General features: G+C 41.1%; 1 protein-coding gene across 2 annotated transcripts in view; it reads left to right on the top strand.

Annotated features, from left to right (window-relative positions):
• The window catches only part of atg5 (ATG5 autophagy related 5 homolog (S. cerevisiae)), a 50,348-nt gene that overhangs the window by 10,809 nt on the left and 21,952 nt on the right, over positions 1–17,587 (top strand). For both annotated transcript variants that reach the window (XM_078171258.1, XM_033641643.2), the window contains one exon: positions 5,393–5,487. In XM_078171258.1, the coding sequence (XP_078027384.1) occupies positions 5,393–5,487 (95 nt within the window). The remainder of the gene's footprint in view (positions 1–5,392; positions 5,488–17,587) is intronic.

Below are 17,587 nucleotides of genomic sequence, written 5' to 3'. Positions count from 1 at the left end.
TAACACTCAGATGCACACACGTTGTCTCCCTGCAACACACACACTTACACAGCGATTCACACATGCTCGCACACATGTGTGCACACACTTCTTGTATGTTACAGCGCACACACACACACACACAAATCTCCCTTTAGTCTGATAGCAGTCTTTGAAGCCTCCACTTCCAAAACGTCTCCCACCTAAACACCCACCAGCTTCCCTTTCCGTCGCCACCCGTCTGCTCAGGTTGATCTCTGATTGGCCGTTGGTTGTGATTGCGGCGGTTTGTGTAGGTGAAGCTGGGGTGGGGGGGGGGGCTGAAGCATTGGACGAAGCCTCTGATGTGGGAGCCGGCGCTGGGGGGGGAGGGGGGTTGGTGGGGTGGATTCTCAAGTTTGAGGTTTGAGCTCATCTTTGAAGAACAAAACCAAAAGCGTGGTGTGAGATTCTTGGAATCACTGCAGGTCGAGTTGATCAAACACAGCAACAATAAACACATTGGTCACCAGTGATGTTGCGTCTCTCTCAGCCAGTCACTTATAAATATGTCACCTTATTTTAATCTAGACTTGTCTTGCCTCTCCTCTTTCTGAACTCGTCATCATTAGCACACAGTAACTCTTCTTTCTGTTGAGTTAGGTTGCAACAAACAATTAGTTTCATTTTAATTAATCTATCAATCACTTTTTTGATTAATCAATCAGTCATTAAGTCAATGAATTGTTAGAATTGTAAAAAAAAAAAGCCATGGTAATTCCTTCAAATGTCTTTTTTATCCTCCAAAATAAGAAGCAAAAATGTGTTCAATGTAAAATACTCTAAAACTTAAAAAGCTCAAACCTGCAAATATTTCAGATTTTAGTTTGATCAAACAACTTTAACAAGTTTCAAAAGTGTGCAGATGTTTTTTTTTACAATGGACAAAATTGATAAACTAAACTGATAAAGATCAACAAAGATCAATACAAGTTAAATATGTTTTATCCACTGTAGAATGAACGAGCCATGTGACAGGTTTTAACTGTAATGTTAACTCCCACATGAGTGAAAGTTGGCCTTAACGTATATTTGAATGTGCTGTCAGTATATTGTTTCTGTCTGTAGTGAAACACTGAAATTGTTCCTGTGCTGCTCTGAAGGAGCCTCTCATCTTCATAGTGTCAGAAGTATCTATAATTTTACCTCTATAAATAATAAACTGTTAATCCTCTAATAGTGATCACAGCCGACTCACTAATAAAAGCAGAAAACAATGTACAGTAACTTTTAACATAAATGATATTCTGACTCACTGGTCCCTTCATTTACATTTTGATAATTTCTCTTGAAGTTAAGCTGCTGTTTGTGAAACACTCAGCGTTCCCACAGTCATGGAAAATCTAAAAAAGTCACAGAACTTCATATCACATTTTTCAGGTCTGGAAAAGTCATGGGATTTTCTTTTGTAATGAAATTGTTACAGTAATCCTCCGTGGTTAACCTCCCACGTCATGCAACATAACGGCAAATTTATTTTCTGTGGCTGTCGACGCAAATTGGAAGCATTTTCCTTCATAGATTATTAGTCAACTTAACAATCGAGTAATCGATTAATCATGATTTAAAAAAAACATAAAACTTTGCTCATACCAAACAATACCAGATGTGTTTTTTCCCTCAATTACAGCTCACAGCAGCATATTACATACACTGTGGCAGCACTGCATGGCCTATCGAGTGATCAATTAAATTTCACGCTTGCTACTGTTGACGCAACGTAGCTCATATAAGCGTCGGTGTGTGACAATTTTTTGTTCATCATCACATATTTTTCTTCATTTTGTCCCTGCCTGCCGTCTCTTCCGTCTTGTGTGCCAACGCCATGAAATTATGTTTGAATAAAGTTTGAATCTGGTATGTTTGAAAAATGCCCGGCAAGTGGGTCCAAATATATTATGGTTACTTGAAAAACCTTCAACACAAACTGAGGATATTTCAGAACACATTTGCAAAGATTTGTTTTTAAAAACAGACGTTCAAATTACAGTGCAGGTGCTGCTCCAAATGTGTTTCCGTTTGTGCATGTGAAAATAATATTTTAATAAGAAAAAGTAAAAGTACAAATATCCAGAAACAATAGGAAAGACGCAAAGAACAAAAACCAAAACCTAAAAAATAGCTATAAGGATACTATTACTTAAATATATTTACAGAGAGGCTGAACTGAAATTAAACTTTATGGACATTTGGACATAAAGGTTAAACTAAAAGTTGGTCCAGGAAGAGTCACATCCCTGAAGGCATTACATAATATTTTTTCAGGTGTGCAGTAAGTTCATTAATTCAGTGTATTTGGGGACGTGCAGCTTTTGATTTCCAGTTATTAGTAAGCATTTTTCGCTGCAGTGTGTGCAAGTATTTCACAACAAAATTAACAGGAAAGTAAAGTAATGTTCAGAAAACTGGAGATCATTTGTTGCAGTATTCAAATGACATGTAAGAGTCAAAGTGTGCACGGAGCACTGAGGATGTTTTGAACAGATTTGCAGACAAACCCACAAAACTTCAGCTGCTTCTCTCTCTTCCACTTTCCCCTGAAACTCACAGAGAGTGATGACACATCTTTATACTAGAGAGGAACAAAATACATGAATGTAGGAGACAGATTAAAAGATGCAGTGAAAAGTTCAGGGTGCGGTTCACGCTGTTTGAAACAGTTTGTAACTCCGTTAAACACAGAAACAGATAAGAATTGTGAACTAATCCAAACAGAAGCAGGCTGTTACACATGAAAGTGAGAGATGAAACTTTTTCTAAACCAAAACTCTCACACCCAAAAGAGACCAGAAACAGAGAGAGAGAAACAGGGATGGCTCGTACTTTCATCCAGGAGAGAAAACAGAAGGTTGGTGTGAAAGCGAGAGGTGAGAGGAGATGGAGGGTTTGAAACCAGAGCGTGCAGGGAGGACTCGTTTTAGATGATGAAATGCCGTCCTCCAACCAGATCACCAAAGCTAAAGCTCCTCGACCCGACCTGCTGAATTGTGCCTGATAGAAGATGCTCAGTTTCCATCAGCCTTCTCAGAGGTTCTTCTCCATGACTGACTCTGACCTCTGCTCTCTGTGTGAAGGGGCGGAGGTGAACAGAAGCTGGTGTTCGTTCAGGTTAAAGAACAATTTGAGTCTCTTGCACATTTTACACTGTACACATAATTTCACCTGGCGTCATTCTTTGTAACATATCACACTGTGAGTTTTTTAATGGCATTACTGTCATCCTCCAAGACAACCAGACCTGCAGCCAACAATATTTAACTTTTAAGCTACAGAGTCAGTTGCACTATGAAGCTTTTTTAGTGGCATCTGAAAATGTTTCTACAGCTTGGCGATTCTCAGAGACACTGAGGTGCAGTGGCATGAACCAGTGCAGGGAATTGTTTGAAATGTTTCCATAGTTTCAAAATGTTGTCTCAGTTTTAATAACAATATAGAGAAATTTAAATACTTTTAGAAAGATGTTTTTTCTACCAACCCCTCTGCTTCAAATGTTAAACACAAGTAGTCATTGAGTTTAAAATTTGCAGTTTTGATTTGATCATAAAATGTCTGATCAAACAACAAGACAAGAAGTCTTTCAGCTCTGGACAGGTTTTCTGTTTCCTGCTGCCTGTGCAGGTGCACCTTCAGGTTAGGTCACATTTTTGTGTGCTGCAGTTTGTCAGAATAACAAAAGACATGATGATAAGTTAGATCGTAATAGTGATCATCACAGAGAAGTGAAAGCACATCAGCTTTGTTTTGGTTATGTGGAAACAACAGTAAGAGAAGACGAGAGAGACGAGCAGTCTTTATCTTATCATCCTTTTTTTTTTTTTTTTTTTTTTTGGAGTATTTTGCAAAAGGAAGCTAATGCTAACATCAGTGCTAACTAGGGCTGCAACTAACGATTATTTTCATTGTCAACTAATCTGTCGATTATCTCTTCGATTAGTCGACTAATCATTTTATCTTTTATTTTAAAATGTTGAAAAATGTCGGTCTGTTTCTCCCAAACCCCAAAATGATGTCATCTAATGTCTTGTTCGTACTCACGGCAAAGGGGTTTAGTTCACCGTCATGGGAGAGTGTGTAAAGCTGCCAATAATTGAATGTAACAAGCTGTGATAAGAGTATTTTGGGTACTTTTACAGTACTTTTCTATGAAAAATGACTCAAACCAACTAAAATAGTCACCGATTATTTTAATAGTCGATGAGTCATCGATTAGTCAACTAATCGTTGCAGCCCTATTGCTAACTTGGTCCGTAGTGAAGAACAACTGATAGTAACACATACATACACTGAGGACTGAGGACCTTGTAGTTGTGTGGCTTTACTCACTTTCTTCTTGTTTGTGTTGACTTACTGACGTTAAGTCGTAGAGCTGCAGGTTCCCACAGACAGCGACAATTTGTTTGCACTTTGTTTCTTATTCTCGCTGATGTCAGGAGAAAGTACCTGAAGTGTTCTGGTGTTTGTCTGTAGTCTGAGTAGGATTGGCCAATTATGTTTGAGCGAGCTTTGGTTGCCTGATGTAAACAGTCCGTGTGGAGAGCAAAAAAAGTGAAACACATGGCCGAAATGCAATGTCAACCCCATCACTTGTCACCTAGCGACAATTAAGCTTTCTATTAGTTTCTAAAATAAAATTATTTCCCTCCTCTCATGTGCAGATTTCACATCATTAGCTAAAATGTTGTCTGGACCCGTCTCAAGTTGCTGATCGAACTGTAAATGAGCAGCACATGGAAGAGGAAGTGTTGGCCCTGATATCTGCTGACTACACAGTCTCTCCCAAAATCTGTGCTTTGACATGGACATGAAAAACCTGTTTATGATCAGGTTTTTGGAGTATTCTGTTTATGTGTGTGCGCACGTAAACACCATTTTCTGTGCAACATGCTAGCTGGAGTACTCTGAAAGTAACCAGGATGTATATGGGAATATGAATAACCTGGTTTCTCAGAGCTCATGGAAACACCGTATCCCAAATATGATCATAACCAGGATAAGCCTAATAAACTGGTTATTCATGTCCGTGTAACTGCACTCAATATTAGGCGGGTCTAGAGAAAAACTCAACCAGATCTCAACGCTGGTCGGCTTTCATGACACAGCATCAAGCAAATTTTTTGCTCAAGTAGTGCACAAGAGTATTTGCGTCTTCACATTGGCTTTGTATGTAATCGCACTGCACAGAAAAGTGTTGCTTTGCGTTTGGTCTAAACACAACTATAAAGGAACAGAAGTATTATTTGTTTTGCACTTACAGCCCTCACTTGCTGGAGAGAGATGACTTTTAATCAAATCATGTCTCATTATCTGTTGAGCTGAGCTGTGTGTACTTGGAGACTTTACAGTTGCTTATCTGTGTGTATTTGTGTTCTTACAGATAAGTTTGACCAGTTCTGGGCCATGAACAGGAAGCTGATGGAATATCCCACTGAGGAGGGAGGCTTCAGATACATCCCCTTCAGGATATACCAGGTAACACCAACAGAACTTTAAAACAACAGTTTACCTTCTACAGTGAACTTAGAACTTAATTTTTAGTTCAGCCATTAAATTTGGAGTCTCTGGAGTTTGGAGACTTGAGCTGAAGTTTGCCAGTCAGTCCAGCAGATGTAGCCAGAGGGCTGTGTATTAAAACCTCTGCGTTGTGTGACGCTGCTTCAGCAGGGAAATCACCTCCAACCAGACACTGGCTGGTTTTGTCTCGTAAGTTACTGCTCTGTGCAGATGACAGTCTACATGAAATACACAGCTGGAAGGTAAAAAGTGATGACTCTTTCTTTTCTTGTTTTAAAGCTTCTGTATGTGACAGTCAGAGCATTAATACAGCAGCAAACCCCTGTTTGGTTTGATACCCAGTCTGCATGGCCAAGTGTCCGTGGGAAAGATACTGAACCCCAGATTGCTCCTGATGGCTGCGTGTAAATGTGTGTGGGTGTTTAATTTGTATGACAGCGTCGGCCACCGCTGTGTGAATGTGTGTGTGTGTGAACGGGTTAAGGTGCTCTGAGTGGTTGAGGAATGGAAAGGCACAATTGCAGGTCTGTTATCATTTATCTGCTTTGTAAAGATATGGTGGAGTAACAGCGTTCTCAGCAGAGTAATTTAATCTGAGCTTCTCTGTGGTTTGTTGTGCATGTTAGTGCACATGTGTATCCCACCAGCTAGCTCATTATTCCTGCTTTGCATTGCACTTATACTGTGGTTAGTGCTGATATTGGCACGGTGGCGTTGTGGAAGCGTAGCACCCACCCATCGGTACCCCCCATTTAGCACTAGCTAAACTACTTTTTCATTGAGTTAGCGTTTTCTTAAATCTCTTGCGGTGGGTTGCATGCATAACACGTTGTCAAAACACCACACCTGTGCCACGCATGATCCCATCATTCAGCGATTGTACCATTTATACAGAACAATGATGCGGCATAACGGCACAACAGGCAGTGTACAGGGGCTACTGTTAGCTCTGTCAGCACCTTTGCCATCGTCCAAAAAATGTATAGGTGTGCCCATTTGCACATTGGGAAATATTTTATTTTAAATGAGGAAACTGAGGAACCGTTTATTGTCAAAGACTTCATATCATTTTATATTAAATGAAAGAAGGTTGTCTTTAACGATTTAGCACAGTTTATGGAGTTAGCTCCATTAGCTCCTAGCTGCAGGCTCAGACACCTTCATGCTGAGAATCACGTAGAACCCCTTTAATGTGCCAGGTCATCATACCTGTCAAGTTCATGATGGGTAAATGTGCCTCTCCCTGCCGCCCACTCACACCTGTAGACAAAATATCAGTAAAAAACCATTTCATCACTTGTCAGTTTTCCATGTTGTGCAACTGTGGAGTTTGTGAACTTCTCTTGACATATTCATCACTCTAATAAACAATAATAGTTTCTCATATCTGAGTTCATAGTGCAGAAAAACAACCCACAGAATGTTTATGCCAAAATTCCTGCCTTGAAACTTCATGACTCAGTGTCTGAGACCCAGTTTGGTTCTTGTCTGTATTTTTAGTTCCATAGATTAACCAAGATTGATGGCCAGATCAAATCTGCTTTCAATTTTCACCACGTTTAAGAGAAACATTCACATGTTGCTCGTAAGTTCACTGTTTTACAGTTTTTTAAGATTTTAAATTCTCTTAGAAAATAAAGGTCAAAAAACAAAACGCTGTCTGTCAGAGGTGTGTGGGACCGTCGCTTTGCTTTGGTGCTTTCTGGAGGTTATTCATGGGTTCCTGTACATTTGATATCTGTGACTCTCTCCAGTTTGTGTGTAATCCCGCTGAACCGAGATGAGCCGGTGGGCGAGCCTCAGGGTTCAGTCAGGGATGAGGAGGCGTAGGCAGACAAGCGGCCTTAGGTCGGGTGTTTCCGTCAAGCCTCCACAGCTTTATCCTGACTCAGGTGAAAATTCCCTTTGGAGGACAAAAAAAGAAAGAAGAGGGGATGAATAAGCGACTGATTCTCGCCTGGAAAACATTAGCACACTGCGAGCCAGACAGTGGGGGAAAAGTGCCACGCTTTGAGTCAAGTGATGGGGGGTTTCTATGCAGATCAGGAAAGGCTGGAAAAGTGCGGAGAATTATTTTGAGAACTTCCAGCATTTGGAACGATTCAGGAATGGCACAGAACGACTGACTAAGTTATTTTCTTTCAGTAACACTTGGCTTTGTGGAGAAATAATCAGAAGCAACAGTTTAATTAAACGTAATTTAAAGTCATTTGAATCCAACTGGACACTGAAGAGTCTCGTCCAATCCAGTTAAGGAATGAAGATTTGGAAAACATCTGGATCTTTGCAACAAAAACATGTTGACAGTCTGCTTTGAGTCTAGTGGCTGAATGTTGCGTGCATTTAGCCTTGATCTCAAATCACAGCAAACAGAAAAGCCTCACTGTCACTGAGTCCTGTGAAGGAATTACAGTGTTCAGGGCCTGTCAGGACACGTTTGGCAAAATAAGAAAATGGAGCAGAAATAAATCTGGCTCCAAATGACAGAGAGGAGTTTCATATTGTGAAACAGAAAGATGTGTACATGTTAAGAACAGAACAGGACTGCAGCGTAATGGTTAGTTGCAAGAGTGAACTTTCCTACCAAGCATATTTTTCCGTCATCGTATCGGCTGTGACTGCTGGTAATTTCCCACTCTGATGATTTATTATTGAGCGTGTCAAGCTTCTAATGAGACCTGCTGGGCTCCACATATGGCTGCATTTACATTTTGCACAACAGCGAGGGCAGGACAGTGGCTGTCAATCACTGTCAACACCGACTGTTGTGTGAAATTCAAAAAGCTCATTAATGCTTTTGTTTTTACTTTCACATCTTCAGCGTGTAAATAAACCGTTTTACACTTGGACAAGAACATTCTTGTGTTTGGTTATAAAACACGAGTCTTTAAAGTGGCGGACTGAAACATGCAGTCTCACCGACACGGCCCGCCCTCTCAGACATGCACTTGTTGCAGCTGTAAAACCATGTTACTGCTGGCGGGTAGAACAAACCCAGACCGTTCCAGTTTTGGGTGTTTTTCATGGCTGAATTGAAAGTTTCCACGGCCATTTATGAGCCCAGTTGGTTTCATGACAATTGCAGCATCAAAGCCCGTTACAACCTCACTGTGAGATTTCCAAACATATTGGAGAAAATAAGCATCATTGCTGAAGAGTCTGGATTGTTTTTGAGCTGGTGTGGTTTTCATCTTACAAACTGCTAAATATTTACAACAAAAGGAGGCCTGGAAAGAAAAAGAGTGGAAACTAAATCTGTTCAGTATGATCTTCAAATACTCGGAACAGCAGTTCTCTGTGGCAACGACTTTCACTGACTCTGTTTACATGCATATGAATATTCCACTATTATTCAGGATATGACAACTTTCTGAATTTAATACAGTCATGTAAACAGCATACTACATTTTTTAAGGTAGCATCTCTCTATTAAGACGTGGGATATGTCAGTATCATTCAGGGGAGCAGTCTTTGGACACGTCTGAGGTTTTTGTCTGTTTACAGTCGGCTCTGTGCTGTAGCTTGCAGGGCCGGAGTAGAGATGCATGTCCAAAAGAAAAGCCCACATTTCTGGTCAGAAGGAGAAACACATCTACTTTTAAACATTATGAAAGACTTGGATATCAACAGGTTTTTAAGATATGCACAAATATCATCACTACGACATTGGCAAGACGGTTTTTGAAGGAATGAAAGAGAGAGTTCACACAGTCCAATGAGTCGACCACCGATGGAAAACTTTCCAAAAAGTTTGGTTTTGTTGCAAAGAAGCAAAATGACACAAGCTCCAGCTGTGCCACTTTTCCATATTTTGACAGGATAAATCAGAGTTAATCAGAGAGTGCACAGCTGCATGTAAATGGGAATATTAGTGAAATATTGTCTCTTTCACAATAAGGTGCGAACAATTGAATTTTTGTGCACGTAAATGTAGTCACTGTCACACGACGTTTTCCCCCATTGAAGTTTTTTTGGGGGGGGGGTATTTCCTGGGGATGCAGGGTAATATTGGCACATCATCAATAATAGCCAATATTGGCTTCAGAATGAACGATCAGAATCAGCCAACATGCTTTTTCTTATTTTGCACAATGAATGAATATCACAGACACTGACTAACAGTCATGATAAGAGTATGCATTAATAAGATGATGTTAATTCCACTACAGAGATTTGATGATCACTAAATTTAGGTGGGGGGGAAAAAGTGGATACATCAATATTGGTATCGCTTATCAGCCAAATAAGTTGTTATATATCAGCAAAAAATGCCAGCATCATGCATCCCTAGTTTTTCTGTATCCACCGTGATGGTTTGACGACAGATGGATGTCGAATGCTGTAAAACCCTCTGAGGCAAACTGTGATTTGTGATATTAGGCTTTGTAGATAAAATTGAAATTATTATTGGTCCAGCCCTTTGAGGCTTTGCTTTGTGACTGGGCTGTAATGAACTTTGACTTGACCTGACTGATCCTTAAAGCACCTCTGGTGTGAAATGTTCATGTAATAAATTTGCCTTGTCTTTGCCTTTGTTAGTACAGTCTTAATATCACTGATATCCATGATGAGGATGTAAAAAAGGATCCAGATGTGATAAACTGGATTTCTTCTTTCAATCAAAGAGCGATGTGTCACAAATAGAGCAAAGAACTTGAGTTTTCTGAATAGTTTAGGAACCCTACGGAGCTTATGTCGTTGCTCAGGAGAAAATCCAGGGTTTTACAACAAAACCCAGTAAAGACGCTCGCCGTGGAGAAAAAGAAACGCTGAGAAGAAGGAAGCTGTTTGACACGCCACAGTCACTGTGGTGACTTAACAGGAGACTGTTACACAGAGGAAAGATCCCCCCTCCCACACAATCACACACACACTCACACACACACACACACACACACACACATGCTCCGAGTCCTTCAAAGCCAGATTGTGGTCTTTAGTGTAAATAACATGTGCTGTGTTTGATGCAGACAGAATTAATGACAACACTCAGTCCAAATAACAGAGGGCTCATTTCCGTCTGGCCTGGACTCCTCATGGAGACAAAGACACCTCATGGGCATGGACAACACATTTGTGTGTGTGTGTGTGTGTGTGTGTGTGTGTGTGTGTGTGTGTGTGTGTGTGTGTGTGTGTGCCTCATGTCTTGAAGGTTAAACATTATTTAACCCTCTCTCTTGGCCTGATTGAAAACCTCCATGTTAATTCTTATTTATATCATTGTAAGCTGTGAAGTGAAATTTTTTTCTTTTAATTTTCTTTTAAATGTTGAATGTGTCAACATATATCTGAGACATTGTGAATAGTGTTTTTAATATTTCGGTAAAGGCAATAAATGAGCTTTTTTTGGTGTATTTTACTCCCTCAGTATGTCACCTTCCTTTGTTACTTTTAAATCCTTTTAACTTTTCTTTTCCTCCACATACCTGTGTGTGTGTGTGTGTGTGTGTGTGCACAGCACACATTCATTCGTCTTTGCAGGCTTCTGTTTGTGTGTCGCCTGTTTCATATATTTTCCATTTGAATTGCTTCCACTTGAGCCCTCTGCCCGTGTGTTTGTGTGCATCGGCCCGCCGCGCCCTTGCCTCCGTCTGGCGGCAGGACTTGTTTGGCTGCCACTTGCATCTTCCTGCTCCAGCAGTGACGCCACTCAGTGATTCAAAGAGCCAGAGGGGGCCGAGCGTCTCGCTGCGCGGAAAGTGAAAATTACTATCCTTCTTTTAAAGACCACTTACATTGTTGCTCTGCAGGTACACCTCTCTGTTCCCGCTCCGTGACTCAGCGCTTACTCACAAACCCCCAATGCAAGAGCAGGCAGTCTGCCTCCAGTCACCTCTGTGTTGTGGTGCTGCGGAAGCTGCCTGCTTCGAAGAATGCAGCTTTATTGCCTCCCAGATATCTTGTAATGGCTGACTGAGACGAGGGGGAGGTGGTGACTACACAGACAATTACAAAACATGGGAATGCTGGAAACAGTTCATGCCAAAGGGAACAGGTGATGTGCCTGTTGTGCTGAGGGAGAATGTGCTACCGCCTTTACAGTAATGTCATCTGGTGGGACCATGACTGTCAGTGGAAAATCTTTCGGCTCAGTAATCAGTGTGCTGCTGCCAGGCAGCTACAAGGCTCACAGGCTTTAGATTTTATGTTGTGGTGTTGGCAAATGTTGCTGTTCTTTCAGATGGAGGTTTAATTCCATAATTAATTCCATGTCTGTGGTTTGTTGTGATATTGAATTTAAGAGTCAGTTTGCCCAGAGTACAAAAAAACATATTTTCTATCTTAGTTCTGGGGGAGCAAGTCATGCACATAGTTTTGGTTTTATTACGCCTCTGCACCGGAGATAGCCATGGCTGGAGGAATTATTTCTTCAGGTATGTCCGTCTCATTCTCATGAAAGCGATATCTCAAGAACACCATGAGGGAATTTCTTCAAATTTGGCACTAACACTGGTCACCCCATCTCGCCCAGGGCAATATTTAGAGTAACTCCTCTAGATGTTAACTTTCTTTTTGCTCACTGCTGGCCTGAAGGCTCGTCCTGTGTGATTATAAGGACTCTTCACCTCCAACATTTGGACATTAGGTTGAGGATGTTGTGTGTTATTTACAACTGGAGAAAATCAGTTTGGAAGCAGAAACATTTTTTAATGAAACACGCCATGCTCCCGTACTAACGTCACATAAGTTAATTAATTTGTCATAATTTTAAAATTCTGTCCTTTTGCCTCTCTTTTGGATTCTCTGTGACTGGTCTGGTTTTCTTTCTTTCTTCTTGTGTTGATGGGTGTGGGGTTGTTTTTCATCCTTATTGGATTGAATTACCTAACCCCCATGCTTAGTACTCTGTATGTCTTTATTGATTTGCTGATAAAATTACCTTGTTCAAAAAAAAATTTGGCACAAACGTCCAAGTGGACGTTTGTGCCAAATTTTTTGAACAAGGTATTTGATGACATTTTATATCCTCAAGGTCAAAGACAGGGATGGAAACTGTAACTGCAGTTTAACTGGTGCACAGACAGAGACAAACAACCACGAGGTGGTAATTCTAGTTAAATATAATCACTGATGTCATGTATTTTATAGAAACTATTTTCTTAGTAGAGATAGTGTTGAATGATGAAGTGGAGGCAGAAAGCTCAGAGACACAGATATCTGCAAATCTTGATAAAACCAAAACTCTCTGCGTGGCTAAAAACCAGTGTAGGTGCATAAATGACAAAACCTTCTTGAAGCATTCTCATAAAGTGTCTGGTGCCAAAAACATCAATGTGATGCTTAAAGTTTTGAAGAGCTCTCTAATAAAAATCCTTCAGCCAACCTGACAGAGCTGAGAAATTCTGATTAACATCAAAATGCAGAGATGAATGAACAGATCGACCGAGCACGCAACACTTGAGCGATAAATAATTTAGGATTCGAGTCAGTGTCCCTCGATGGAGTTTCTCCTCTGCAGGTGTGCATTTCAGGTTCTGAGAAAATGAAGGCCGCGAAAAATGAGGTTGGAATTTTAATTTACGAATGGATGGTCTCAGAGTTCAGTGGAAACGCTTTCTCTCACCCTTCTCCATTCACATAAACTCCTGTTGATTGACGGCGCCCCCCCCCCCTCCCCCATCCATTGTTTTACCATCAATTAGGCGGATTGAATCCCCTCCATCAATTAGGCGACGTCTTGAGTTCCGCTGCTCTTTTCACTCAGCGAGAGCAAGCCATCTCTTTTCGCCTGCGTCCTAATGACACCTCGCTCTCTTTGTGTGACCATGTGCTCCTGTGCCAGCTAAGGTGTCACGCCAGCTGAAAAGAAAGTGTCTTCATCCAAGCAATATCACGCTTCTCTCCCGAGGGATCAATGGCCCCTTCTTTGTATGGCGACCAGCTCAATTATTCATGGCTGGCTATTTAAAAATGCAATGAAGTAGCTGTCACTTAGCGCACTCTCTCTGCTCTGGCTCTTGCCGATGATCCCGCACGAAATGCCGTGCTTCCTGTCAGTGACTCAGTCTTTCTGTGTAACCTGAGCGCCAGCTTCACGCCTCCACCGCCACCTTCCTCTTGCTGGTTCGCGCCTGGCTCTGTGGTGTGTAGTTACCGCTCGGTTACTCGATCTCCGTCCTCGCCGGTTTCCTTTTCACAGCTCCATGATTAGGCCCTATTGTGTGTCAGACTCTCCGTTTGACACCTCAGCTTGGATATCATTCTGCACCACGTTCCCCTGTCAGAGGCCTCCGTTTCTCCCGTTAGAGCACGACATCAGCTGAGCCCTCTAATACTGATCAGTATTGATCACAGACAAAGCCTCATAATTTAATAATCTTTGTCATATTGTGATATACACCAATATTGGAAATGTAATCTAATCAAGACTGCAATTGATTAATCAGATAATGTGATTAACGCCTTTAGTCATGTCTTTGAATTGCTCGTGTGTCTGATCAACAATTTATTCAGTTTGTAAAAATACATGAGAGACTGAGAAGCTGCAAATCCTCAAATGTTTGGCTTACCGATCGTTACATGTCCCAAATGTTCAGATTTTTAGATAGTTTCCTCACCGAATTACAAAGCCAAAAAGTCACAAGGACACATAGATCAACTGAATCAAGGTGCTTGATTAACCAAACAGCGTTTTAAGTCACCGCCTGACGGCAACTGCTGGTCGGTGTCCAGCGCCTGGCGCCTTGTTGTCTCCTGCCCTGAGGACACGGGTCACCTGGTAACCAGAACCACTGAATTTTTTACTCCACTCTGAACTCTTTATGTTTACAAAGAGCAAACCTGCTGACATGTAACTGTCAGATTCATGAACTGGATTTACATCAGCTTACAATGCCACATAAAGCATGGTGAATTAATAAATATCAGCAGTTTGGTAGCTCACACATTGGTCAAGATTGTAGACACTCATAAGGTGTTTAGATTTTACTTCCAGGTACCGAAATTAACTTCATGACTCACTGGCCTAGGGGACTGTTAGATGAAAAATTCTACCTGCCAATTTTATACTGGCCAAAATCACACATACCTTAGTTTCAGCACATTTCATCTAAATAATAAGGTATTATGTGGAATACAAAGTTAAAGAAAAGGCAGGAGCAAAATCTGAAATAAAAACATTTTGATATATCGATCGATTGTTAATCAGTTCAAGCCTGAAAACAATATTAAGTTTGAGCGATCTGCATGAAACTGGGTGAACATAATCTAGGGACCAATATCTAAAGTTCCCTCTTGGCAAAAGTTGGAAAACTTACTAAAACTGAGCTTCTATAAGGCAATGAATATTGCGGAGGGCGTGGCTCATCACATAAAGGTGTATAACATCTCAAGGGTTTCACCCATCACCACGCAACTTTGTAGGCATATGACCACACATAATCTGAGGGGACCCCTCCATTATTGACCCCATCAAACAAAATGGGGGCGCTAGAGAGCTCATTTCTTATCTAGGCCTAACCGCCATATGGATTTTTACTAAACTTGGTAGATATGTAGAACAGGACGCCTCAAGGTGACTGGAGAAATTTAACTCTAATTGGCAACTGGGTGGCGCTATAACAACAGAAAAATGCTTCAAAATGGCTAAAATGCGACCGATCGCTGTGGCTCCCCCTGTGGACCAATGTTGGTGTTGTTTTCTAATGTTTGGTATGACTAAGTCATGGTATGGTATGCTGTACATAATCACGGAAACTGTCAGTGTGTCATTCTGTCAGTCAGTCATTCTGTCTGTCCCACGTTTTTCTACTCACTGACGTGGTCAGTCTATGTGAAACTGCACATAGGCATTGAGGACTGGCATAGGTAGAAGGTGACAAAGCCACCAATGGGGATGGACTAGTACTCCAATAAAAAACAAAAAATACACAGAACACAGTGCGGAAAAATATATATTTATACACAAGTGAGGTATTAAATAATCAGACAGATCAGATGAAGTCTTGATCTCGAAATACGACTGAAGTATTTACTGAAGTAATAAATGTATTTAAGAATCAACATAAAAGTAAAGGTGAAGGTTTTTATCAGATTCTTTTTCATTTTAATCAACTAAAATCTCATCAGACCGCCCATCCTCCACCGCAATCACCCTATTCTTTGTAGAACAGTGGCAGGTCATAATTTAGCAGATCAGCTGATGTCCCATACAGTAAACAGTGCTGTGAAACACAAGGCCCAGACACATCAAACTGAGAGAACTCACAGCGACTGAAAAGATCTCTTTTTGTATGTAACTGCCTCAGAGAATAAACCAATCAATCCAACATACGATACCCTCTGTCCTTCCACTCTTGAGTCAAAGTCCATTACCAGCTCTGGACATAGTTTACTAGATTTGTCTGCCGTCTGGCGGTAATTTCCCACCATGTTTCCCGCACCTCTCACACATGGAATGTTTTGGCTGCAGGGTTTCAGATCAGAGCTGAAGAGTCATGAGGATGTTTGCTGCATACGTCACTTTTGTTTAACGGTCTCATCATGACTTAGTCAGTTTACATTTTAGGCATTTAGCGGTCGCTCTTCCCCAGAGTGATTTGCATTGTGGTCAGCAGTAGGATAAGCTTTGGTTCCTAGATCGTTACCATGATAAGTAACTAATAGTGTGCAGGTCACAGGTCAGAGAAACATCATCATGACAGTATGCTTCTGACTGCAGAGGGTTCACATACAGTGTGGGGAAGAGATCAGAGCAGAGATGGAAGGATTGTCAGAGAGGATGACATGATTTATATTACTCAACATTTTCTTAACGAGAGGAACACTAGATAAATTAAACGCCGCTGTGCCTTTTTTTTTTTTACAACTCATGTCCACTTTGTTGTGTTTTGTTTTCATTCTTCGGTCTCTAATCAGGTTTTTTGGGTTACCGTCACTCATTAGGCAGCAGAATGGCATGCTGATTCAGAAAACCCTTGACCATGAAAGCGTCCACTTTGCTGAGGTGTCCTTGAGCAAAACACTTGAACGTCTCCATGACCTCCAGCCTCTCTGTGGAGCAGTGAAAGAGAGAAGATGATTTCTCTGGCAGGAAAGAACCATAGATTGTATAAAATAATGGACGTATCCACAGTGATGTCACCCATTGGTTTGTGGACTCCTGTTTTGAAGCCTTGAGTTCAGCCGCCATCTGTTTTTTGTTTGTTTGTTTTATGTTCCTTTTATTGAGGAGCCAGGAGTGACTGCATTTTAACAATAGGGTGGATCTAACCCTAATGCTAGCTGCTAGCTTGGTTAGCGCCGTGCATTTACAGCTATGGTTACTGTGACGATAATGATGCTTATTTTTCTGAGCAAAAACAGGCTAAAAACTATCAAAACAAAATATACATATCAAAAAAACATAGGATTCGTCAGAGAGTCTTTTATTACAACCAAATGCTTTTTCAGGTGACCAAAACATTACCATTAACTTTAATGAACTGAAGACGCACTGAAACAGCGACAGCTTCAGCTACGCCTTCTCTCTGTGAATCAAGAGTTACGCCATGGTTATGTTACCTAACCAACGTTGTTGCTATGGTGGCCACTCGTCAACAAATGGCACCCACCTGTCACCTAAAGTGACCACGGCCTTAATTATGCATAACTTTAAAGCCCAGTTCAGAAAGATGATTCACGATGAGATGAATGAGTTGTTGACTAGAGATGATACACCGTCTCATCGTGGTCACTTCCTGTGAACCTACAGCTTTTTACAATATTACAGAACGGAGTGTTGACAGTAATTGTCTTTTTCATCTCATTTTGGTCTGAACTGGGCTTAAAGCCTCAGTAACATTTAAACAGGTGAGTTAAATAAGCCCCTTAACAGTCGTAGGGCGGTTGTGGGGAAGGAATTTCCTCTGTGGAGATTAAGGATGGTTTGATATGTGCGGGATATGTGGTATTAACGCCTGAAGCTTTCAGTATTAATTTATCCTCGATTGTTGTTGATGTCCAACAGTGAGACGGTTGGTCTCTGTAGTGTCCCACCCCTTCTCCACTGTGATTGGACTGCTGGGTAAAACGTGGCAGCAGCGCTTTACCCAAAGTTTAATATTGAATATAAGAAAAA

Source organism: Epinephelus lanceolatus, chromosome 10 (assembly GCF_041903045.1).
Source record: "Epinephelus lanceolatus isolate andai-2023 chromosome 10, ASM4190304v1, whole genome shotgun sequence".
In the NCBI taxonomy this organism is placed as follows: domain Eukaryota; kingdom Metazoa; phylum Chordata; class Actinopteri; order Perciformes; family Serranidae; genus Epinephelus; species Epinephelus lanceolatus.
This window is presented reverse-complemented; position numbering and strand designations above follow the sequence as displayed.